At 43.2% G+C, this 26,819-nt stretch overlaps 1 protein-coding gene across 2 annotated transcripts; it reads left to right on the top strand.

Annotated features, from left to right (window-relative positions):
• Positions 1-6,360: 6,360 nt before the first annotated feature.
• Positions 6,361-26,395, top strand: LOC143887868 (cytochrome P450 89A2-like). 2 transcript variants are annotated; one of them, XM_077392104.1, is made up of 2 exons: positions 6,361-7,411; positions 25,710-26,395. In XM_077392104.1, the coding sequence occupies exons 1-2, from the start codon at positions 6,425-6,427 to the stop codon at positions 26,256-26,258; spliced, it is 1,536 nt and encodes a 511-aa protein (XP_077248219.1). In that variant the 5' UTR covers positions 6,361-6,424; the 3' UTR covers positions 26,259-26,395. The 2 variants fall into 2 exon arrangements, with proteins under 2 accessions (XP_077248219.1, XP_077248218.1); XM_077392103.1 differs by lacking the exon at positions 25,710-26,395 and adding an exon at positions 8,025-8,710 and having other exon boundaries at positions 6,362-7,411.
• Positions 26,396-26,819: the final 424 nt, after the last annotated feature.

The following is a 26,819-nucleotide window of genomic DNA, read 5'->3' as shown; positions in this document are numbered from 1 at the left end:
GGTGGAAAAAAGGGCTTCTTTTATGTTACACGTTGATGGGTACTTGAAGGATGAAGTATCATTCCAATATATTGGCGGGACGAAAATGTGTTTAACTGTGAATCGCCATATAAAATTTTTGGAATTTCAGTCTCTAATTCACCAAAGGATTGGGACCACAGGAATCAGCGTGTCATTATCTATAAAATGTCGATATGTCATGGATCCATATTGTGGACCCCGATCCCAAGGACGATGGGCGAGGGACACGAGATCCTGCGTCGGTCCTCTAAGATCTCCACAATGTGAAGGAGAGCTCTACCAAGGAACTCTCGAAATGATGCCACTCACAGTATGGGTGGCGATATAAATGAGATACCTCTCGATTCAAGGACTAACCCGGAACCAAGGTGTATCTATAACAAAGAAGAGTCACCATCCAAGGAAGTAGGCCTTGGATCCCATGAAATACTCTGTTGCAACGGATAACCAGAGATACAAAAGTCCGTGCCTGATGACGAATGGGGAAGGTGTTAAGCGCCCCCAATTCGCCCAAGTGCAAGCACCTGGTCTCTTGTGCCATTTTTAATTAATTTTGAAGAGTTTTGGGCTAAAATCATGTGAAATGGGAACGAGTATCCTCGAGAAAACGTCTATCTCAGCATGCATGACCCGGGGATGGGCAAAAGAAAATAAACATCCAAATTCTAACTCACCGCATCTAATCCTAACCCATCACATCTAGGAAAGCAGTAACATCCACACGCACAGCTACAGCTAAGCAGATAATTAAGATAAGATGAAAAAATGCTACAACTAAGCAGGTGAGATGACAGATAAGCACAGCAGTAAACTACCAAAGTAATAGAATAAACACACTAGCATGCGAGCCTATGTAAGAGGTAATGCTAAGAAAATAATAATCAATCTCATGCTAGGAAATTAAGTAAGCTAACAGTAGCACATAAGAAGTCAAAGATAAACACACAATCAGCTAAAAGATGCGAGAAAAGAAAGGGATCAGAAAATAGACGGTGCGCGCAAACCCAAAATGCCAGGGAAAAGAAAATGGGACATACGATAGACTCAGGGAGCGATTCTAAAGGAATCGAGCTCAGTGATCCTGATCCGCTAAAGATCGGACAAGTCTCGCGATCGTTATAGCCTATCGTTGGGCTCAGCGAGGACAATCCCTGTAAAGGGGCCACGCTACGTCGTCGCCCATCCCAAGACCCGATAAAACGTCGGAAAACCGATAAAACCGGCAAACCACGATCAAAATCGAAAATGAAATGAAAGAAGGCTCCGAGTGACCTGGTAATCACCATCTTTGCCCGTTTTGGTTTTTGTATTTTTGGGAAAAGCTTGAAAGATATTTTTAGATGCTGAAATGATTTTTTTGAAGGGTTTAAATGATTTTATTGAAAAGTTTGACTGAACTTGGGATGACGGTCCCAAGCTGCCGACGTACCCTGTAGAAAGGGATCAAGCCAACGTAGTTCGACACAGCTTTTCGAAAAACGCTTTTGTTGTTTTCTGATTTTTTTGGATTTTTGTTATTTGATTTTTATGAGTTTTTATCCCTTTTGATTGAAAGAGGGTTTTGGCTCAAGAGGTTGCCGTCCGTCATCGCCTTAACCCGACGAGTGTTCCCAAAATCGATGGGGATCCCGAAATGCGAAGAGGATCCCAAGGAAAGTGAAGAGAGTAATCCTGAAAGAAGATAAGAAAACCCTCAAACCCTGTAAGAAAAATGAGATAAGAAGAGGGACATGAAGGGCAAAGGGGCAGCTTCAAGGAACATATCATCATCGCCATGACGACGAGAGAAGGTCCAAAGATGCTTAATCTCAAACTTTAATGAAAATCTCGAAAATAAGAAGTCCTAGACTTTGGAAATGAAACCTGAGCATCGTCCTAAAATCCAAAGAGGAGGGAAGGAGAAAAGTCAAGGAAAGGAATCTTAGCAACTTCTCAAATGCCCAAATAACTAGAGTTCATACATGCCACAGAAGAGAAGATCTCTAGACCACACAGCCTACCACCTAGGAGAAATGGTTTTTACAAATACCCCAAATGACTTGAGCTCACACATTGTATGGAAAAGGAGATCCTTGAGCTACACATCCGGGCACTTAGGAGAGAAAGTCTTAATGTTTTTCCAAACACCCAAATGATTTGACCCCACATACGCCATGAAAGGGGGGATTCTTTGAAACATATGAAGAATGCCGATGGTAGGCCCAAAATGGAAGAACAGGGACCTTGAAACATCTTATTCACTTCATGGACAGATGACGTGTTCAATGTAGGCTACTGACAGGATGAGGTTGCTGATCTTATGGTTCTTCTATTAGTCATATATTGCTTAGCTAGGACCCTAAAATGAAGACACAACCTATGAGAACGAAGCCTAAATGCAATTCCAAAATAATCCAAGGTTAAGACATAGGCATTATGAAGGCAAAATACCTGGGATATGAGCAATTAATTGAGTATAAGCATGAAAGAATCATTGCTAACACTTAGAACTGAACCCCAAGGAGTTCCGGAGACATGATAAAACCAAAGCCAAATCAACTTTCTACCACTATATTGATCTGACCATCTAACCATGCGATCAAATTTCCTCCTTACGCGACCCCGGCATATAGATTAGAAGATGACGGGATTAAAGTGAGGTCGAAATGGGGAATCATACTCTATCTATCTGGAACTCTTTCGAATACAACTCCTATTCTCTGAATCAAATAAGATGGGATCAACAAGGTAAACTCATTCCTCTTCTTTCTCAGATACAAGCAGTGATTAAAAATGAAAATCCAGAGAGCAAACCGAACGCTTATACGCACATTACATGAAACATTTGGACTTTTGCTAAAATAAGAAATGGGAGTCTAGAAAAATTCACAACACAGACCATTCAAACTAGCAATCACATGAAAGCAAAATTAGGCAAGAAAACAGGGGAATTTAAGGAGCCAAATTTAGTGGTCATTAGCTTCCCGGCCAATGGACTTGACCAAGAGAAAGTCAAATTGTTGTTGCCAGGGAACGGTAGATGGATTAGAGATAGCAAAATTATCAGCGAGGTTAGACCCGATTGTAATTATCAGCGAGGTTTAAAAACATTGACATGCACTATGGCGCATGTCTGATAATTTAGTACATACCAGATTTCACATGTAATTCATACAAGTATTTATACATAATGTTAGATACTGTCATTTCAACTTGTCCTTGGAAAGGCTAGCGGGGGAGGTAGATTCGCTAGCTAGGGGGTGGTAATTCACAATACAATTTCCTTTTTTAATCCCTTTTTAACTTTGTTGTCTTTTATGTTTCTTTTCCTATATAGGCTGTTGTGGCCATCTCTGTTAATCTGTGTGCTTCTATTTGTCCTAAGCCAAAAATGAGTACATTTATATATGCTGATCGGAACTGGGTATTTATTTCAAGGCTTGTGTTCTTTTGCCCATTTTCTGAACTTGCCTTCACACAATTAATTCTAGCTATATGGTTCTGGTATTTGATTTGGAAGTACGTCTTATTTACATGAAGCAGTTTCTGCTGCAGTGTGCATTCCATCGAAGTGGAGGAAATTGTGTGCAGCAATAGCATTTATGTTCAGTCGGACGGGGAACATGTAGGGTTTCTTCCCAGAAAATTTTGTATTTTGCCCGCTTCAATAGAGATGTTGACCTAATTTCATCGTTAATGCTATTTCTTTATGCATTATTTCTTATTTTTCCATTGTTGGACTTGCGGAAACTCCAATAATTCACAGGGTTATGTACACTTTCATAGGCATGAAGGTAATCCATCTTACAGGGAACAATGTGTTCTCCATTGTTGCTAGCTTGGCCTAACTTATGGCTGTTGATTGTTTGATACCAAAATTCATAACAAAGGAGCATTGAAAGAATACTAGAACACCTCATTTTTCGTTCCATCAGTTGAGCACCATCCTCGACCTTTCCCTTCATGTTGTAGATGGTGATGCAAACATGGAAGTTTGGCCAAAGGAAATTACAAATTTGTCTGAATTATTTGCCAGTTTCCATATCTGTGGTAAACTAGTCTTGACTCCCCATTCAAATGATAGCTGGTAAGATCTTTGATAGTTTGATTGCCTTGCAAAGGAAACAATTGATATGTCTGTTCTGAATGGGGAGAGATTAACAATGCTTAAATTATGGCATGTCCTAGACAAGGTTTTAAATTTCGGTTTCGGGTGAAATATCGGTCCTTACCGAAACCGAAATTTTGCCAGAAATTACCAAAATTTCAGTAATTTCGGTTGAAATTTGTTTAAGGATTAAAATAATATTATTTTATCAATTATTTTGCTGAAATTTCGACTGAAATTTGGTACATTTCGGGAATTTCGGTTTCGGTGCTATTTCGTTTCGGTCCCGACCGAAATTTAAAACCATGGTCCTGGATATGCTACAGTTCAAAAATTGGCTTATTAGACAATCTTGACAGAGATATTATATTTTCACCCCCATTTCCAGCATTCCACCCCACTTTTGCTTGTCCCTGAAGTGAAACAAGCGATGTAAATGCATTCATTTTCAGGAAAGATGAACAAAAGAGGGTGCGATGTCATTTTCCGTCAATAAATTGTTGTTCCTGTTTTAGGAACCGGGATTTATAATTGATGCCATCAAGCAAGTTTGTTCTTTAGAACACGGGATGATCTCCTACTCTCTCTCGGCTTGACGAAAAGAGGGGTGAGAAATCAGAAAATGATTTCTTGTCTCCCATCCAAGATTATGAGAAAATTCAAGATTTTAAAATATTGACATCTAAACGGCCAAAAAAATAAAATTGAACTTCTTTTCATGTAAAACATGTAGAAACCCATGGTCAGATTTTGATGAGATGAAGTTTCTTAATTCTTGCTGTTGCAGCTTTATGATTTACGATTTTTCCCTTTCTCTCTTCTCTCTCTACTGATAATGATACCCCTCCTTGTTTTGGTAATGACACTTCTCAACAGGAAACTACTTAAGTTGAGAAGCAAACATTACTTACCACCTCTCCACTAGGAGACTCTACTCGGCTTGTCTCCTGTAACTCCCCTTTAATTGCGTGCAACCAACTCGACTCTTATATTTTGTCTGGTTTATTTTTGGCGTTTATGAATTTTGTCTTATTTGACAAAAAATAAAGATTGGCAAATTTGGGTGTACATCCACCCAAAGGTATATTCTTAATTGGTTTTAGCGGAATTAAAATTTCTAGTAACTTTTTCCTCTGGACGTTGTCATTACCATATTTTGATACTTGCCCAAATTCAGCTTGTCTCTTCATTTTTAATAGCTTCTAAGGCTTGCACACATTGTGTTGGGAAAGTTGCCTTATTTCCCAATCACGGTCAGTTGCTTAGGTGGGAAGGCAAGAGGCAAAAAGGAAAGCTGCCTTGTTAGGTTTTAGGGATAACCCAAATACCAAAAAAGAAACAGTGAGTGTGTTTTCTCTTGAGGAAAGGACGGCAAGAGAGGAAGAGCAGGAGGCCTGGTTGTGACGGCTACCCTAAGGGAGAAAGAGAAAAAAGAGAGATAAGAAGGAAGAAAAGGGTTTTTCTTGGTTTTCTTCTTGGTTTTCTTAGGTTTTTTTTGTGTACGATCTTGGGTTCGAGAAGCAAGGAAAGGGTTGTGGGTTTGTGGGTTTGTGATTGATCCATTGTAATCCTTGTATTTTGTTTGTATTATAGTTGAAGATCGTCTCATGTTTCTCGTCCGTGGAGTAGGCTTGGCCGAACCACGTAAAATCTCGGTGTCCATCTCGTGGCTTGATTTGTTTATTTTACTTTTCCGTTTAATTTGTGCACGATCTGATTGGATTTGTAATAACCTTTTGACATCTGTTTAAATAACAAATGACAAGCTTACTTTGTTCAGTTAGATGATAAATTCAAACCGCTTGTAGGATAATTCGCTCCACAATTGACGTGAATTGTGTGGCAGACTTCAGCGCTTTTTGAAGCTTAGAGGGGTGAGAATTATCAAAACAACATTTTATCTTGGGCAGTGATATTCGCTACAGTCAGAACAACAACTCCAAACCGGTCTTTCAATTGGTGGGCCCAACAATTAATATTTTGAAATCTTTAATCAAGGCACACCATAGGATGATCCAAACCGTTCATTTGTTAGGCCAGAAGGTAAATAGGCGGCGCCCCAATAACTCATTTCCATAGGATGATCCTAGCCCTCCGATCTAAAGAGAGACTTCATAGAAACCTCTATAGAGTGGAGTGCTGTGATAAGTCCATTGAAATGATTTTACTATGGCCCATCAAATGGATGGTTTGGATCGGATATGGTGAACTCAGCTTGACTCTATACATGAAACGCCTATAAATAAGGACACACTTGATCCACTGAGCTACGCGTCTCCCCTCTCTGTTACAACTTACAACTTCTCTTTCTCTGCCATGGAGATTTGGTTCCTCATCATCCTCTCCCTCTCTTTCTGCATCCTCCTCAAATTTCTCATCCCCACCCTAACCCCAAGAAACAAAAAACTCCCACCTGGCCCACCCACACTCCCCTTCTTAGGCAACCTTCTATGGCTCCCCAAATCCCTATTAGACCTCGAACCTGTTCTCCGTCAACTCCGTCAAAAATACGGTCCCATCATAACCCTCTACATCGGATCTCGTCCCTCCATCTTCATCTTCGACCGCTCCCTCGCCCATCAAACCCTAATCCAACACGGCGCAACTTTCGCCGACCGCCCTCCGGCGAATGTCGTCGGCCGGATCACCTCCACCAATCAACACAACATCAATTCCTCCCACTACGGCCCTCTCTGGCGCCTCCTCCGCCGGAATCTCATCTCCGAAATTCTCAACCCTAATCGCGTTAAATCTTATTCTACCGGCCGGGAATGGGTCCTCGGACTGTTAATCCAAAAGTTCAGATCGGAATCGGAATTGGAATCAGGTGATGGAACGATCTCTGTTCTTGAGGGTTTCCAATACGCGATGTTCTGTTTGCTCTTATTGATGTGCTTTGGGCAGAAACTAGATGAAGATGTGGTGAGGAAAATCAAAGAAGGGCAACAGAGATTCCTCTTACGTTTTCGTAGATTTAATGTGTTGGTTTTCTTTCCTAAGTTGGGGAAATTCCTATTCCGGAAGAGGTGGAATGAGCTTCTAGAAATCCGTAGGAATCAGGAAGAACAACTCATTCCTCTGATAAGAGCGCGTAGAGAAAATCAAAAGAAACAAAAGCTGGACGATGACAAGGAGGGTGACTTTTTCTGCTTCTCGTATGTTGATTCTCTTCTGGAGCTGGAGCTCCCGGACGATGGGGGAAGAAAGCTCAAGGAGGAAGAGATCGTAACCCTCTGTTCGGAGTTTCTAAATGCGGGGACTGATACAACGTCGACTGCGTTAGAGTGGATTATGGCCAATCTGGTAGTGTGAAACAACCCATTACTCCAAAAGCTTAATTAGAGTTGTGTTATTTAATCATTTAGGGGCACGATTAAGATGAGGTGGGAAATGGCAAAAAAAATCAGGAGAAGGGTTTTGAGTATAGTTTTCTTTAACCAAAATAGGGAAAAGTCGATCCTGTTTTGATTTCAGTTTTCTTGCTTCATGATTTGTGATTTGAGGCTACACTAGTATCTGATTTTTAGCCTACCCCTCCCTCTCCACTTGGAGACACTGGTTTCTGATTAAAAAATAAAAATAAAAAAATTCAATGTGAAATGAGGGCTCAAGTGGTGAATGTTGGGAGAGGGGGAAAGGGCGGTAAAGCGCTACTCCTCACTCTCTCACTCTATCTCAATGCTGCCCCCGTGGATTTTTAATATCAAAGAGTTACTGGGTTTTGAACCCTATGCATCAGCTAAGTATCTACAATAATTTTTTTCCCAGTTTATTTGATAAAGAGGGAGATGTTTTTTTACATGGAAACAATAGGCCATCCCTAACTCGGATAGACGAACACTGAACCAATTACTCCAAAAGCTTAAAGCTTAAGCTGTTAAGGGTTTGTGGTATTTAATTATTTATATTTCAACAGGTGAAGAATCAGGAGATACAAGCCAGACTGTTTGAAGAAATAAAAGGGGTTGTGAAGGAAGGAGACATAATTAAAGAAGATGATTTGTTAACGATGAAGTATTTGAAGGCGGTGGTCATGGAGGGCCTCCGGCGGCACCCGCCAGGGCACTTCGTGTTGCCGCACGCAGTCTCAGAAGAGATATCTATAAATGGGTATGTTATGCCGAAGAAAGCTACTGTTAATTTCACGGTGGCAGAGATGGGGTGGGATGGGGAGGTGTGGAAGGATCCGATGGAGTTCAAGCCCGAGAGGTTTTTGGAAGGAGAAGAGGTGGATATTACAGGGAGTAGGGAGATAAAAATGATGCCTTTTGGGGCTGGGAGGAGGATTTGCCCCGGGATGGGTCTTGCCATGCTTCATCTTGAATACTTTATCGCGAATTTGGTGAGGGAGTTTGAGTGGTAGAAGGCAAAGGATGGAGAAGAGGTTGATTTGACTGAGAAACCGGCCTTTACGATTGTGATGAAGAATCCCTTGAGAGCGGCCATTGTTCCGAGGAGAAAGTAGAAAAGGAGTGGAAATATCATTTCTTCATCTTTGTAAAATTAGTAAAATTAGTTGAAGAATGTGATGTTTCTTTATGTTTGTTAAAAAAGAGTTGAAGATATGATGTTTTAAATTAAATATGGGAACTGTTATAGCCACTCCTTGTCTGTTAACATGACCCCAAGGTTCCTTACAAGTTACAACCTTATAAATATGAAGTTTCTTTTAATTTTTAAATGAGGAAAGTGCTGGTGAGCTTAAGCGCCTCAATCACATGGGTCCCACATTTTCTGTGGTGATCCAAACCATTCATTTGCAAGGCCCTATCATAGATAGGGTGTGTACCAAAAATCAGCTCCATAGGATCATCCTAACCCCTCTATTTGTGGAGGACAAAAATGGGCAGATTTGTGGACAAATAATATCTATCCATTTTGACCTCCACAAATGGATGGATTAGGATGATCCTATGGAGCTGATTTTTGGTACACACCCCATCTATGTAAGGGCCTTTCAAATGAATGCTTTGGATCATCTTAACAAAGTAGGCCCAATGTGATTGGGTGCTTAAGCTCACCATAAGGTTGGTGAGCTTAAGCTTACCAACACTTTCCTCTTTTTAAATACCTTATTAATATAAATATATTTGCATTATTAATTATTGTCAAACAACCATTGTGACTTGGTGGTCACGGGTTCCAGCCATGGGAACATCCTATCTGCAAAGTAGGGGTAAAGTTGTGTACATCTAGCCCTCATAAACTGGGCTGTGCCAATTATCGTCAAACAACTAATTGCTCCAAAAGCTTAAGCCGTGGGAGATCGACGTGGATTGTTAATATCAAGAAGTTTTGAACCCAAGACCTTTGCTCTGATATCATGTCAAACCACCAATTACTCCATAAGCTTAAGGGTTTGCAGATGGCATGATTTAATGTTTTATACTTCAAATCTCTTATCTTACACATGCAAATTTCTTTATAGCTATTTTCTAACTTATATTAGTTATATGAGGAAAATGATTGTACGTTCGAGCGCATATAAGCTTATTTGCGCTTGAGTGCCCAAACACTTAGGCCCCACGCATTTTGTAGTGATCCAAACCATTCATTTGCATGGCCTCATCATAGACAGGGTGTGTACAAAAAATCAGGTCCATTAACCCATCTAAGAGTGGAGGGCAAAATGGGCAGATTTGTGGACAAACACTGTCTGTCCATTTTGCCTTCCACTTTTGGATGGGTTAGGATGATCCTATGGACTTGATTTATGGTACACACGCTATTTATGATGGGGCCTTGCAAATAAATGCATTGGATCACCCATCCAAATGTGGGACCCATGTGTTTTGGGCACTCGAGCGCACAATCACCTTCCTCGTATTATGTGTAGGTTTTTTTTATAGCTATCAAGTACCTTACATTTTAAGCTCTAACACAATCAATGGCAATCAAATAAAAGAGGAAGGTTGGGCTGTAATACACAAAAACCCCTAGGTTATTTAAAACGTTATAAATGTAAATCTCTCTCTTTGAATTAGATTATTTATCTAGCAAGAAGTGGCGATTTAGAACATTATAAATTTAAATTTCTCTATAGAAAAAAAAAACTAAGGTATAAGGGAATTTATATATATAATTCGAAAAGTGGTCAACAGCTTCACAATCGTGTGGAAAATAGGCTGTGTCCTGGGCCATACCAAGCATGAATAGTGGCCCTGACCCCGTGTCATTCAACATTTCGCCTTTATCACATAAGCATAGGCTAAGGTAAACGCTGCGGAGTCTTATCAATGATTTCTAGTAGTTTTTGGCATTTAGCTTCATTAGAGCCACACAAATCTCGGCTGTATTCCTTAGGGTTGGGCCGAAGTTTTCAAATTACAAATATTAGTGAATGAACGTAGGGTTCAATGAGCTTTAAAATTTCATGCCAGAGGTAATAAGAGTCCAAGGTTATTTAAAACTTTATAAATGTAAAGTTTCTTTAAAGAGAATTTTGCCGATTAGTCCCCACATGACAAAATAATTGCTTATTAGTCCCTAAGAAAAGCATATTAACTGAACAATCATACTTTTAGAAAATATTTGCTAAAAGGTCCCTAAAACTCACAAACTTCAATTTTCTCCGTTTAAAATTTTAAAATAGCAAAGTTACCACCAACCCATTTAATCAGTTTTAGCGTTTTTGATTTCCCTTCCAATATTTTTGGAAAAAAAAATCAGGAAATAAGTACAATATTATCTCTCCCAATATTCTCGTAAAAAAACCTTCAACAAGAAATCATTTTAGGAATTAAATAAATTAAAAATCCCTCTGAAATAAATTAAATAGGGTTGGTTTGAGTTGTCTTTTCTTCATAGATAAATAAAGTAAGAAATTTTAGAATATTTTCAGTTTCTAACTTTTCTAAGAAATTCCTATCTAGGTTGGATTGCAAGAAAATATCTCAGATGGAAAATTATTTCTATGGAAATTGTTTTTCATTGAGGAATTATGTCTAAGTAATTTAGAGGGATAACATCATAAACCGAAGGTCCCTAACTGATGAACATCCAATCGCTCTCCAATGAAATTGAAGGACCCATTTGGTAGTGAGAGTTGAGAAAGGGGAGAGAGTGAGGAATTTTACTTTGGAGGGAATTGGTTGATATTTATCCCACAAAAAATGATCCTATGATGGCAATGATTGAATCAATCGAGAATGTCAGTAATTGTACAAACGTTCTTTAAAGAAGATTTATCAAATGGCATTAGATCATCTACGAAGAGTAGGTGGATGATAACCAAGCTCAACCTACGAAGGGGAGTTCCCCGATTCCTTGGCGGGTTGCTCATTGGAAGGACAAAATCTTGCATAGGTTGGAGGGATCCTCCATTTCTTTCCGCCATGTTAGAAGGTCGGCAATAGTGAGGCCGAAAGACTTGCCAGGGTGGCAGTTTCTAGCGCAGCTCTGGAAACCTTCGAATTTCTCCCCTCTTGAGGAGTCTCTTATTGCTAATTTTTCCCTATCTTTTTTCCTCATCATTTTATATAATTCGTTGCTATTCGAAAAAAAAAAAATGATAACCAAGCCCAACCTAGTGTTAGGAGGGGGTTGAATTGAATATCCCCAATCGGAGTTGCTTTTGAAATTGAAAGGATAGAGCTTCAGCACACCGAATAAATAAGGAGAGATAATCTCCTTAACGAAGATCTTGGTCACAGAGGAATTGCTATATTTTTGGAGGTAGAGGCTCATCTATCAAGCAGATTGTTTGAAAGGTCAGATTCACAATAGTTGTTTGGGTTCTACAACAGTATTCCTTTTTAGGCAACTGGGCAGACATCATCTTGAGCAGGGGCAGAGCCAGGAATATGCATTTGGGGCGGGGGGGAATGGTCATTGTAGCATGTTAGGGTCCACCATTTTGCACTTCCAATTTTGATAGATGGGCCCACCATCTCCCCGTAACCCACACATAAGGTAGAGACAACAATTTTACCCCCACTATTTACACCTACTGTTTTGATGGGTGGGGCGCCACTATTTACATCTCATGTACCGCACTGAGTAAATCATCTCCATAGGATGATCCTAGCCATCTGATTGAACGGGTGATTCCATTTTAGATCGGACGGTTAGGATCATCCTATGGAGATGATTTCGTGATGCATCCTATTTATGTTATGACCCAACAAATGAACAGTTTGGACTCAGCCATCCGCCCCTGTACCCCAGCATCTTAATGATGGCCTTCCTCTTGTAGGCTGGAGTCTAAACAGAGAAATATAGGGTCGACGACCACTTACACATTGATCATAACAATAGAAACCCCCGGTGATAGCTATAGGCAAAAGGATCCCAAGCTCGATATCATCTCCAAGGATTCCTCCCCTAAAACCAACCTCCACGGACACCCTGTTGCAGAATTGGGGCGCAAAACAGCCCACCGCGGTGACTAGTTAATAATCTGAACACGGAAGCGTGTTTTCGGTATTGGTTGATAATGCTACTCAATGTTTTTGAAGTTCGATTTACAATAACAAAAAATAAAAGTATAAACCAAACCACAAATAAAGCAAACAAGAACACCCAGGTTTTACGTGGTTCGGTCAAGCCTACGTCTACGGGAGAAGACTTCAAAAGATTTCACTATGTGGAAAATAAAAGGGTTACAAGAAGCACTCACCGGATTACAAAAGCCCAAAGTTTTCTCCGAATTACAAAAGATACAATTTCTACGCCGTCTAGGATCCGAGCGCCTTGGCTCTGTAAATGGCGTGCTTCTTCAACCTCACCCAAGAGAGAACAAAAACCCTTCTTCTTCACTTTCCCTTTACCAAAAAGTGCCCAAGAGGAACTATTCACTCTGCTGAAAACGTTTTTCTCTCTCTTGTTTTCACGTTTACTCTATTTCACCAAGTCGTCAAAAACCTCTTCACATAACGCTTTTCGTTATTTTATGGTTGAAGTCGTACTGGAGTTGTCGCACAACCAAGCCAAGCCTCCTTTTCCGTTCAGGATATGTATTCCAAACACCCCAAGAATCCCATACAGTTTTCAATTCTTGAGAGCTACTATCCAATAGCTAAATACGAGAGTTCCATGTATATAGGATACTAGTAGTTTTCCAATAGCCACCAAAACAAAGAGTCCTATTAAAATAACGTTAGCTGCCTTTAGAAAATTCAAGGCAATCTCAACATTCTCCCCTTTAGCTTGAATTTGATCCGTCCACTACCTAGATATTTTTTTCATAACAAAGTCTTCTCCACCCCATCTCGGAGGGTGCTAGTTCGATACAACTTGTCGAATGTTAATCAAGTCCAAGCAATGCTTGAACTTCTCAGTCGGCACAGGCTTAGTCAACATATCTGCGACATTGTTTCTCGTGTCGACCTTTTCCAAGGAAATTTTATCTCCGTGTATAACCTCTCGAATAAAATGAAACTTCATGTCTATGTGTTTAATCCTCGCGTGAAAAACTTGACTCATTGCCAAGTCCAATTCACTCTGGTGGTTGCAATACACGCGTGTTTTCTTGCTTGACCCCAAGTCACTTACCAGTCCTCTCAGCCATATAGCTTCTTTCACTACTTCTGTTGCTCCCATATACTCTGCCTCTGTAATAGACAAAGCTATAGTCGATTGTAAAGTGGACCTTCAACTGACAGGTCCCACAACAAGCGTAAAAGCATAATCTATAGTGGACCTTCTCTTGTCCAAATCTCCAGCATAATCGGAATACACATAGCCCATGACATTTTCTTTTCCAACACTGCTCTTTTCAAACAAATTCCCAAGGGACAATGTACCCTTCATCCATTTGACTACCTACTAGTGTTCCTTTCCTGGGTCTGCCATATATCTACTGACAACACCCATTAAACGTGCAATATCCGGTCCAGTGAAGACCATAGCATACATCATGCTTCCAACAACATTCACATATGGAACCTGAGACATGTACCTCATTTCTTCATCTGTATTAGGAGGCAATTTAGAAGAAAGTTTAAAATGTGCACCAAGAGGGGTAGTTACTGTCTTCGCTCTATCCATCCCATACCTCAAGAGCATTTTCTAAGTATACTTCTAAAAATAAACTTGACTAATTAAGAGAAGATTACAAGTTACTTCAAGGGCAGAGATTACTTCGTATACAAGTAAGCTCAAGAAGGTGTAGAGATTGCCTCATATGCAAGTAAGCTCCAGAAGTTTTGGATTCAATAATGCTATGTTTGGATGCATAAGCATTCTTTAGAAAAATAAAGTCTATGGAAGGGGGCGGGATTTTGGATGTCATGTAAATCTTGGGAAAATCATGAGCTTTGGATGCAAGTTAACCAGGAGTGGGATAGATGAAAAGAGAAAAAGAGAGGAGGATTACCTATTAAATCTTGTCTTTTTGAGATATTTCATATGGAAAAAGAAGTGGCGCCACTTCACCAGACATTCAAATTTTTTGTTTTCGAAAGATGACATCCCATTAATTCGAAAATCATGAGATACATCTATTGGAAATTAATATATTGTGGATGAATCTTGGTGGAGATGTAGAAGAAAAAGATGCTTCAAGGCACGCTGAGATTTCGCTTTCCTTAAGACGATATTCTCCCCCACGAATAGTGTGCAAAGGGGATCACGAATTTGCCTCCAAGATACAATGAAGCCTGGTGAATCATTCACTAAATGTTTGTCGACGTTTTGCACTAAACAGAGACAAACCCCGATTCACCTTTTGGATTTGACAAGTATTTGAAATAATAGTGTCTGTGTTTTCTAGAATAACAATACACTAGAAGGAACTTTGAAGAAAAATGTAAAGAATAATTTTCAAAAGTTTTCAAGAGTGTGAATCTTGCTTTGGAATCTCACATATTTGAATTTCCCATGTGGAAATTCATACTTTTCTTTAAATGGATGGTTTCTACTCTATTTATAGAGTATTAGGTGTCCTTTCCCATTGGAAAGCACCTCTTCAAGGCACCTTTTCAATTTGGTGTCTTTTCTCTTTGGCTCTGTTCACTTCTTTTCCTCGGAAAGGAAAGGAAATGATTTCATTTTCCTTTCCTTTCCAGGTGACATGGCAGAAGGGAAAGGAATGAAGAGGAAAAGGCTTCGTTTTCCATGGAAAGCCTCTTTCCGATATATTTAATCGGAAAGCAAATCTTAAGTAACAGGGAAAAAGTCAATTTCCACGTCATTTTTAGCCTTTAAATAAGAAATTCCACATCTGATAATAGTTTTCCCTGGAAAAGAAGTGAACACAGAAATTCTATCTTTTCAAGGTTTTGTCAGGGAAAAAAAAGGCTGTTTTCCAGGGAAAACAAAACCAGGGAAAAGAAGTGAACAGGGCCTTTGGAAAACACCCCTTCAAGACACATTTTCATATTGCTCTCTTTTGCCTTTGAAAAACACCCTTTGAATGCAATCTTTTAAGATTGGAACGAAATCTAACTGAGATCGCTCCCATTCGCGATTCTATAGTCCAGATTATTCCTGGAGTGATTATTCCTACAAAGCACTTTTCATTTCTTCTCAAAACTATCCACTTTACAAATAAAATACACTTTTGTTTTCAAACCCCTTTCAAAATCACTTTTATTTTGAAAATACTCTAACAACATCCATGGGGACAAGAGGTCTCCCAATACACAGTAAGTACCCTAAAAACGGATTTACATAAAATTTAGAATAAATTTCTGCCACGGAGGCTGAAAAAGACCGTGATCAGCTACCCCGACTGAAGATGTAAGGAGACAGACATGCAATTATTAGACCTTTTTATTGTTTGATAATCTCTAAGGATTTGGGTGTTACTTTGGCAAACAAATACACCAAGTAATCCAAAACGTGCACTTTTTTGCTTAAGGATTGCTTGAGGATCGATGCAATTGGCATCCAAATAGAGCCCTCAACGAATTTATTTGAATTTCCAGGAATAAGAGAAAGAGAACAAGCACCATGCATACAAATATCTATTTTAATAGATAGCCATATTTTCAAGGACCGGAATTATTTTCATTGGCCACTGTATGGTGTTGGAAGAGTCGCTTTCCACTTCTAAGCTCCCTTCCATATGGTTAAAAAAGACCTTTCAAAATGGTATACCAATTTCTCAAGACCGAGATTCACGCCTCTTCCAATGACGATGTTGCGAGGGCCTGTGAGGAGAATGAAAATTGACCATTTATAAATAATATAATATGAAAAAGAAAAAGAAAAAGAAAAAGAGGGAAGTCCGAGACTGTACGATCTACAACGAAGAGAAATAGTGTATTTCATCCTCTACATGTGGAAATGGAGAAATTATGTGATGCCAAGTCCCGTGAAGGTGGTACCTCAAAAGCACCACCCTTGATATTTGATCCAACAACAGCTTCTTAGAAAGTGGGCAGCTGTTGGATCAAATATCAAAGGGTGGTACCGATTTGACTTGACGGTCGGGCACCATATAAAAATTCGTGGAAATGAATCATCCTATTGCCAAACGATTCATGATGTTTCATGAATGGCAGTTGCTAGCGTCCATCGTAGAAGGCATTTCACGGGTGGTCTGCTGCAGCTGACAGCAGCAGCCTCGTGAATGAAGACAAAATCTGCTGAAAAGTGAGCCTCTGAGGCGGCTGTCAGCCGCAACAAACCATCCGTGGAATGCATTCTGCGTTGGACGCTAGCAAATCCCTGAATGAATCTATTTGATTTCTTGGCAAGCTAAAAGAGAACATAAGTATTTCCCTAACAATCATGGTGGGCCCAAAAACAAAATCTAAAACATTATCCTTGGCCCCACCATGATTAGATGTGCAAATATCAAACTATGGTTGTACCGATAAGGGGCAGATCAATCTTAGGGTCCCATTCACGACTTCAATTCGGTGGCGTCTCTCTTATGATGAAACGCCTATAAAGCTACACGTAGTTGGATAAAAACAAGAGAAACACATGATTCACTCCCTCTCTGTTACAACTATTTGTTCCTCTCCCAAACAAGCCTAGTGTCACGGGAAACAGTTCAGGACACAACCGGTATTAAAATCCATCTCGTCTCGTCTCGTTGCGTCTTGGAAATGCGTTGTTTATAGCACCTTTGGTCGCCACTCGCCGCTAAGCTGGTTGGTTGGCCAAACTTTATAGGAGGAGTTGACCCCGTGACTTGCTGAATCCTCCCCCGTTAGGCCCAGCAGGTGTGGGCAGGAGCCTTGGTGGCTTGCTCATGGGTTGCAAGAGGACTTGCTTGTGCATCTGTTGCACACAGTAGGAAATCATACTTCAACTCGTAGGCGTGCCCTGAGGGAGCTTTGTGTGCGGACTGCGAGCTATTCATAGGGATGCTCCAGTTTCTTTGGTTGAGGATGGGGGCCAAAGACAGTGCGTCTTGGGTTGGGTTCCCACATGCATTGCTCGGCGGACCGGTGCAGGGGGCTACCTATACTGTTTGTCCCTCTGCACCGCGGTACGTCTCGTGGGTAGGCCATTCTCTAGGTCTTCCATGGGATCGTGCCGGGGCGACTTCGGTTGCCCTCGCGAGGTGTACACCTTGCGGATCAGTCAATGGGGCATCTTGCTCCTTGGATGACCAAGCCCTAGTGCTTGGCGGATTGGTGCGTGGCATCGTCATGCCTCGTACTCGATGGACTTTGCATTAGGCCCCAAGGCCTTATGTTCGATGTACTCGTGATGCAGGCTGATCATGAGTGTGGGTATCTAGAAGCGCATGTCAAGATCTGAGCCAAGTAGCCTGTTGAACAGCTTAGAGTTTGTGTGCACATTCGAAGCATCAAGGGATGTTGGCGTGTAGGGCCTTTAAAGGCTTGCACGATTGAAGGCTGGCCCTAGCATTCGTGCATGTTGGGGCGCCGCACGGGTTATTCCGTTGCTCAAATATTTAGCCCGTGACAGTTGGTATCATAGCAGAATGTCCAAGCTACGTATTCAGAGTGTGCTTTGAGAATTGGTGCCAGATGGTATCTAGTGCCAGATCAGAGCAGGTTGTGAATCAAGAGTTTTTCAAGGAGCTATGATACAGTTGGTGTCTGTGTTGGCATAGTTGCAGCAAGTGGCAGTGTTTGCGGCTATGATTAGCGCATCTCTAGTGCATGTTGCTTTGCACAAAGGAACGGGAAATGCTTTCTATTGTGGCAGTGTTGGAAAGAGCTTGAATGTTAGCACACCAAGTTGGAAGTGCTAAGTTGCGGATGTCTCTGAATCTAACACTTTGAAAGTCCATTAGTCAGCCGAAGAAGAGCTAAAATTGTGTAGGTATGTTCCTTTCGGTGGACTCTCCCTTATTCTACTTGAGTCGCGCAACAGAGGCGCGATGGCCTGCAAAGATTAGTACCATCAGTGTTTGTTCAAGCATTGCTCAATGGATTTGCTCGAAGCTTGATACAGTGTTAGAGCTGCAACCGTCAGCGAACAGGTTCGCATCTTTCAGTGACCCACCGATGTGTGAGATCGGAAGTGGCAGTTGGGGAGTTGTGAATGCTCCGTTGCAGTGTTGGCTAACATTGATGTGTTAGCATATGGCCTTAAGGGCTTGCTATGAAAAAAGGGTTGGCTGTTGGCATAAGCCTTCCCCTATCAGATGAGGTGTTGAACGTGTCGGCACCAAAGCGCTCATCGAAGTGAATTTGCTTGCTCAGTGTGATGGCATAACCAGTTTGACGAATTAGCAGACATGCTCAGGATGAAGAGCTGGTCAATGACTGAAGTACTTTTATGGCAGTTCACAATTACAATCGAGCATGCGTGATGCTCTTCTCAGAAAGACCTTGGAACGAACGCCAAGGCCGCTTAGATTTGATAATGGGTTTGCTGTGCTGATATGGGACAATGTGGTGAGCTCAGATGGCATATGGGCAGACTGCGTTGGTATGGGATGACATGGTATGTTTGTGTGTTTCTTGCTGCTTTAGAATCTCTTTGTTTGTCGAAATTGAAAGGACAGCTCAATCTGAATAATGGAATATTTGGGTGGTTAGCAGTGTGAGTACTAGCCGCAAGTGCCCAAGGAGACCATTTGTGGCATAAGGGTTGATTGTTCAAATCAAGTTCTATAGTGTTGAACAGAAGCAGGCAAGACTAAGCGTTGCGTTGATTGATCCCAACAGGGGATTCTTGGCCTCAGGAGGAGGCGAGACCGATGTGGTGGTCTCTTTGCTTGGGAGTGCTTGTGGACTCCGTGGTTGGCTTGCACTTTGCGGGTGGCAAGTGCTGCACTTGGCCGAAAGTGAGGCAGGTGCTGTGCCGGAAGTGGTGGCACATTCAGGGAGAGACGAAGCGGTGCAAGTTGGCCATTTCGGAAGACCACTCCAGAGGAAGCTCGAGTGTAGCTAAGGAGGAACTTGAGAGTTGCTTGAAGGAAGGATTCAAGTTTGGTCGCTCTGCCCTTATGGAGTTTGGTGGAGTGCTCAGAACCATCATCACCGGTTGTAGGTGAGCCAAAACCTTCCGTGCCGAAAGTGGTGGCACGTCATCCGGTTGTAGGTGAGCCAAAACCTTCCGTGCCGAAAGTGATGGCACGTTATCCGGTTGTAGGTGAGCCAAAACCTTCCGTGCTGAAAGTGATGGCACGCTACCCGGTTGTAGGTGAGCCAAAACTTCCGTGTCGAAAGTGGTGGCACGCTACCCGGTTGTAGGTGAGCCAAAACCTTCTGTGCCGAAAGTGGTGGCACGTCATCTGGTTGTAGGTGAGCCAAAACCGTCCGTGCCGAAAGTGATGGCACGTCATCCGGTTGTAGGTGAGCCAAAACCTTCCGTGCCGAAAGTGATGGCACGTTATCCGGTTGTAGGTGAGCCAAAACCTTCCGTGCCAAAAGTGATGGCACGTTACCCGGTTGTAGGTGAGCCAAAATCTTCCATGCCGAAAGTGGTGGCACGTTATCCGGTTGTAGGTGAGCCAAAACCTTCCGTACTGAAAGTGATGGCACGCTACCCGGTTGTAGGTGAGCCAAAACCTTCCGTGCCGAAAGTGGTGGCACGTCATCCGGTTGTAGGTGAGCCAAAACCTTCCGTACTGAAAGTGATGGCACGCTACCCGGTTGTAGGTGAGCCAAAACCTTCCGTGCCGAAAGTGGTGGCACGTCATCCGGTTGTAGGTGAGCCATAACCTTCCGTGCCGAAAGTGATGGCACGTCATCCACAACGTTTGTAGGCACCGCCAGAAAACCTTCGCCTAGTTTGATGGAGTCCGGGAAAACAATCGTTGTTGAAGATAACTCCAGCAGAGCTTTAGTGCAGTGATTGGCAGAACTTGAGGCAGTGTGGTATGCAGTAGAAGTCAGAATACGCTGATTGTCGAAGTACCAGTGGCAGCTGTTTTCAAGATTGAGAAGTCATTGTTATTGTGGAACTGAGCTTCATAGACCGTTCAGTGTCGACGAGGGCGTCGACGTTATCAGGTGGGGGAGTGTCACGGGGAAACAGTTCAGGACACAACCGGTATTAAAATCCATCTCGTCTCGTCTCGTTGTGTCTTGGAAATGCGTTGTTTATAGCACCTTTGGTCGTCACTCGCCGCTAAGCTGGTTGGTTGGCCAAACTCTATAGGAGGAGTTGACTCCGTGACTTGCTGACTCCTCCCCCGTTAGGCCCAGCAGGTGTGGGCAGGAGCCTTGGTGGCTTGCTCATGGGTTGCAAGAGGACTTGCTTGTGCATCTGTTGCACACAGTAGGAAATCATACTTCAACTCGTAGGCGTGCCCTGAGGGAGCTTTGTGTGCGGACTGCGAGCTATCCATAGGGATGCTCCAGTTTCTTTGGTTGAGGATGGGGGCCAAAGACAGTGCGTCTTGGGTTGGGTTCCCACATGCATTGCTCGGCGGACCGGTGCAGGGGGCTACCTATACTGTTTGTCCCTCTGCACCGCGGTACGTCTCGTGGGTAGGCCATTCTCTAGGTCTTCCATGGGATCGTGCCGGGGCGACTTCGGTTGCCCTCGCGAGGTGTACACCTTGCGGATCAGTCAATGGGGCATCTTGCTCCTTGGATGACCAAGCCCTAGTGCTTGGCGGATTGGTGCGTGGCATCGTCATGCCTCGTACTCGATGGACTTTGCATTAGGCCCCAAGGCCTTATGTTCGATGTACTCGTGATGCAGGCTGATCATGAGTGTGGGTATCTAGAAGCGCATGTCAAGATCTGAGCCAAGTAGCCTGTTGAACAGCTTAGAGTTTGTGTGCACATTCGAAGCATCAAGGGATGTTGGCGTGTAGGGCCTTTAAAGGCTTGCACGATTGAAGGCTGGCCCTAGCATTCGTGCATGTTGGGGCGCCGCACGGGTTATTCCGTTGCTCAAATATTTAGCCCGTGACAGTTGGTATCATAGCAGAATGTCCAAGCTACGTATTCAGAGTGTGCTTTGAGAATTGGTGCCAGATGGTATCTAGTGCCAGATCAGAGCAGGTTGTGAATCAAGAGTTTTTCAAGGAGCTATGATACAGTTGGTGTCTGTGTTGGCATAGTTGCAGCAAGTGGCAGTGTTTGCGGCTATGATTAGCGCATCTCTAGTGCATGTTGCTTTGCACAAAGGAACGGGAAATGCTTTCTATTGTGGCAGTGTTGGAAAGAGCTTGAATGTTAGCACACCAAGTTGGAAGTGCTAAGTTGCGGATGTCTCTGAATCTAACACTTTGAAAGTCCATTAGTCAGCCGAAGAAGAGCTAAAATTGTGTAGGTATGTTCCTTTCGGTGGACTCTCCCTTATTCTACTTGAGTCGCGCAACAGAGGCGCGATGGCCTGCAAAGATTAGTACCATCAGTGTTTGTTCAAGCATTGCTCAATGGATTTGCTCGAAGCTTGATACAGTGTTAGAGCTGCAACCGTCAGCGAACAGGTTCGCATCTTTCAGTGACCCACCGATGTGTGAGATCGGAAGTGGCAGTTGGGGAGTTGTGAATGCTCCGTTGCAGTGTTGGCTAACATTGATGTGTTAGCATATGGCCTTAAGGGCTTGCTATGAAAAAAGGGTTGGCTGTTGGCATAAGCCTTCCCCTATCAGATGAGGTGTTGAACGTGTCGGCACCAAAGCGCTCATCGAAGTGAATTTGCTTGCTCAGTGTGATGGCATAACCAGTTTGACGAATTAGCAGACATGCTCAGGATGAAGAGCTGGTCAATGACTGAAGTACTTTTATGGCAGTTCACAATTACAATCGAGCATGCGTGATGCTCTTCTCAGAAAGACCTTGGAACGAACGCCAAGGCCGCTTAGATTTGATAATGGGTTTGCTGTGCTGATATGGGACAATGTGGTGAGCTCAGATGGCATATGGGCAGACTGCGTTGGTATGGGATGACATGGTATGTTTGTGTGTTTCTTGCTGCTTTAGAATCTCTTTGTTTGTCGAAATTGAAAGGACAGCTCAATCTGAATAATGGAATATTTGGGTGGTTAGCAGTGTGAGTACTAGCCGCAAGTGCCCAAGGAGACCATTTGTGGCATAAGGGTTGATTGTTCAAATCAAGTTCTATAGTGTTGAACAGAAGCAGGCAAGACTAAGCGTTGCGTTGATTGATCCCAACAGGGGATTCTTGGCCTCAGGAGGAGGCGAGACCGATGTGGTGGTCTCTTTGCTTGGGAGTGCTTGTGGACTCCGTGGTTGGCTTGCACTTTGCGGGTGGCAAGTGCTGCACTTGGCCGAAAGTGAGGCAGGTGCTGTGCCGGAAGTGGTGGCACATTCAGGGAGAGACGAAGCGGTGCAAGTTGGCCATTTCGGAAGACCACTCCAGAGGAAGCTCGAGTGTAGCTAAGGAGGAACTTGAGAGTTGCTTGAAGGAAGGATTCAAGTTTGGTCGCTCTGCCCTTATGGAGTTTGGTGGAGTGCTCAGAACCATCATCACCGGTTGTAGGTGAGCCAAAACCTTCCGTGCCGAAAGTGGTGGCACGTCATCCGGTTGTAGGTGAGCCAAAACCTTCCGTGCCGAAAGTGATGGCACGTTATCCGGTTGTAGGTGAGCCAAAACCTTCCGTGCTGAAAGTGATGGCACGCTACCCGGTTGTAGGTGAGCCAAAACTTCCGTGTCGAAAGTGGTGGCACGCTACCCGGTTGTAGGTGAGCCAAAACCTTCTGTGCCGAAAGTGGTGGCACGTCATCTGGTTGTAGGTGAGCCAAAACCGTCCGTGCCGAAAGTGATGGCACGTCATCCGGTTGTAGGTGAGCCAAAACCTTCCGTGCCGAAAGTGATGGCACGTTATCCGGTTGTAGGTGAGCCAAAACCTTCCGTGCCAAAAGTGATGGCACGTTACCCGGTTGTAGGTGAGCCAAAATCTTCCATGCCGAAAGTGGTGGCACGTTATCCGGTTGTAGGTGAGCCAAAACCTTCCGTACTGAAAGTGATGGCACGCTACCCGGTTGTAGGTGAGCCAAAACCTTCCGTGCCGAAAGTGGTGGCACGTCATCCGGTTGTAGGTGAGCCAAAACCTTCCGTACTGAAAGTGATGGCACGCTACCCGGTTGTAGGTGAGCCAAAACCTTCCGTGCCGAAAGTGGTGGCACGTCATCCGGTTGTAGGTGAGCCATAACCTTCCGTGCCGAAAGTGATGGCACGTCATCCACAACGTTTGTAGGCACCGCCAGAAAACCTTCGCCTAGTTTGATGGAGTCCGGGAAAACAATCGTTGTTGAAGATAACTCCAGCAGAGCTTTAGTGCAGTGATTGGCAGAACTTGAGGCAGTGTGGTATGCAGTAGAAGTCAGAATACGCTGATTGTCGAAGTACCAGTGGCAGCTGTTTTCAAGATTGAGAAGTCATTGTTATTGTGGAACTGAGCTTCATAGACCGTTCAGTGTCGACGAGGGCGTCGACGTTATCAGGTGGGGGAGTGTCACGGGGAAACAGTTCAGGACACAACCGGTATTAAAATCCATCTCGTCTCGTCTCGTTGTGTCTTGGAAATGCGTTGTTTATAGCACCTTTGGTCGTCACTCGCCGCTAAGCTGGTTGGTTGGCCAAACTCTATAGGAGGAGTTGACTCCGTGACTTGCTGACTCCTCCCCCGTTAGGCCCAGCAGGTGTGGGCAGGAGCCTTGGTGGCTTGCTCATGGGTTGCAAGAGGACTTGCTTGTGCATCTGTTGCACACAGTAGGAAATCATACTTCAACTCGTAGGCGTGTCCTGAGGGAGCTTTGGGTGCGGACTGCGAGCTATCCATAGGGATGCTCCAGTTTCTTTGGTTGAGGATGGGGGCCAAAGACAGTGCGTGTTGGGTTGGGTTCCCACATGCATTGCGCGGCGGACCGGTGCAGGGGGCTACCTATACTGTTTGTCCCTCTGCACCGCGGTACGTCTCGTGGGTAGGCCATTCTCTAGGTCTTCCATGGGTTCGTGCCGGGGCGACTTCGGTTGCCCTCGCGAGGTGTACACCTTGCGGATCAGTCCATGGGGCATCTTGCTCCTTGGATGACCAAGCCCTAGTGCTTGGCGGATTGGTGCGTGGCATCGTCATGCCTCGTACTCGATGGACTTTGCATTAGGCCCCAAGGCCTTATGTTCGATGTACTCGTGATGCAGGCTGATCATGAGTGTGGGTATCTAGAAGCGCATGTCAAGATCTGATCCAAGTAGCCTGTTGAACAGCTTAGAGTTTGTGTGCACATTCGAAGCATCAAGGGGTGTTGGCGTGTAGGGCCTTTAAAGGCTTGCACGATTGAAGGCTGGCCCTAGCATTCGTGCATGTTGGGGCGCCGCACGGGTTATTCCGTTGCTCAAATATTTGGCCCGTGACACTAGTAAACATGGAGATTTGGTTCCTCATCTTCCTCTCCCTCTCCTTCTCAACCCTCCTCAAATTCCTCATCCCAACCCTAACCCCCAAAAAAAAATACTCCCACCTGGCCCACCAACATTCCCCTTCTTAGGCAACCTTCTATGGCTCCGAACAACTCTCTTTGACATCGAACCAGTTCTCCGTCAACTGGTTCAATGGAGCTGGAGCTCTCGGACGATGAAGGAAGAAAGCTCAAGGAGGAAGAGATCGTAACCCTCTGTTCGGAGTTTCTAAATGCGGGGACTGATACAACGTCGACTGCATTAGAGTGGATTATGGCCAATCTGGTAGTGTGAAACAACCCATTACTCCAAAAGCTTAATTAGAGTTGTGTTATTTAATCATTTAGGGGCACGATTAAGATGAGGTGGGAAATGGCAAAAAAATCAGGAGAAGGGTTTTGAGTATAGTTTTCTTTAACCAAAAGAGGGAAAAGTCGATCCTGTTTTGATTTCAGTTTTCTTGCTTCATGATTTGTGATTTGCAGCTACACTGGTATCTGATTTTTAGCCTACCCCTCCCTCTCCACTTGGAGACACTGGTTTATGATGAAAAAATAAAAATAAAAAAATTCAATGTGAAATGAGGGCTCAAGTGGTGAATGTTGAGAGAGGGGGAAAGGGCGGTAAAGCGCTACTTCTCACTCTCTCACTCTATCTCAATGCTGCCCCATACACGTGTATTTTTAATATCAAAGAGTTACTGGGTTTTGAACCCTATGCATCAGCTAGTATCTACAATAATTTTTTTCCCAGTTTATTTGATAAAGAGGGAGATGTTTTTTTACATGGAAACAATAGGCCATCCCTAACTCGGATAGACGAACACTGAACCAATTACTCCAAAAGCTTAAAGCTTAAGCTGTTAAGGGTTTGTGGTATTTAATTATTTATATTTCAACAGGTGAAGAATCAGGAGATACAAGCCAAACTGTTTGAAGAAATAAAAGGGGTTGTGAAGGAAGGAGACACAATTAAAGAAGAGGATTTGTTAATGATGAAGTATTTGAAGGCGGTGGTCATGGAGGGCCTCCGGCGGCACCCGCCAGGGCACTTCGTGTTGCCGCACGCAGTCTCAGAAGAGATATCTATAAATGGGTATGTTATACCGAAGAAAGCTACTGTTAATTTCACGGTGGCAGAGATGGGGTGGGATGGGGAGGTGTGGAAGGATCCGATGGAGTTTAAGCCCGAGAGGTTTTTGGAAGGAGAAGAGGTGGATATTACAGGGAGTAGGGAGATAAAAATGATGCCTTTTGGGGCTGGGAGGAGGATTTGCCCCGGGATGGGTCTTGCCATGCTTCATCTTGAATACTTTATCGCGAATTTGGTGAGGAAGTTTGAGTGGAAGAAGGCAAACGAAGGAGAAGAGGTTGATTTGACTGAGAAACCGGCCTTTACGATTGTGATGAAGAATCCCTTGAGAGCGGCCATTGTTCCGAGGAGAAACTAGAAAAGGAGTGGAAATATCATTTCTTCATCTTTGTAAAATTAGTAAAATTAGTTGAAGAATGTGATGTTTCTTTATGTTTGTTAAAAAAGGGTTGAAGATATGATGTTTTAAATAAAATATGGGAACTGTTATAGCCACTCCTTGTCTGTTAACATGACCCCAAGGTTCCTTACAAGTTACAACCTTATAAATATGAAGTTTCTTTTAATTTTTAAATGAGGAAAGTGCTGGTGAGCTTAAGCTCACCAAACTTATGGTGAGCTTAAGCGCCTCAATCACATGGGTCCCACATTTTCTGTGGTGATCCAAACCATTCATTTGCAAGGCCCTATCATAAATAGGGTGTGTACCAAAAATCAGCTCCGTAGGATCATCCTAACCCCTCCATTTGTGGAGGATAAAAATGGGCAGATTTGTGGACAAATAATATCTGTCCATTTTGACCTCCACAAATGGATGGGTTAGGATGATCCTATGGAGCTGATTTTTGGTACACACCCCATCTATGTAAGGGCCTTTCAAATGAATGCTTTGGATCATCCTAACAAAGTAGGCCCAATG

The sequence above is a fragment of the Tasmannia lanceolata genome, unplaced genomic scaffold (genome assembly GCF_043159265.1).
Source record: "Tasmannia lanceolata isolate RefF3 unplaced genomic scaffold, GAP_Taslan_0.1 ptg000012l, whole genome shotgun sequence".
NCBI lineage: Eukaryota > Viridiplantae > Streptophyta > Magnoliopsida > Canellales > Winteraceae > Tasmannia > Tasmannia lanceolata.
Note: the sequence above shows the minus strand (reverse complement) of the source record. Positions and strands in the feature narration are given on the sequence as shown.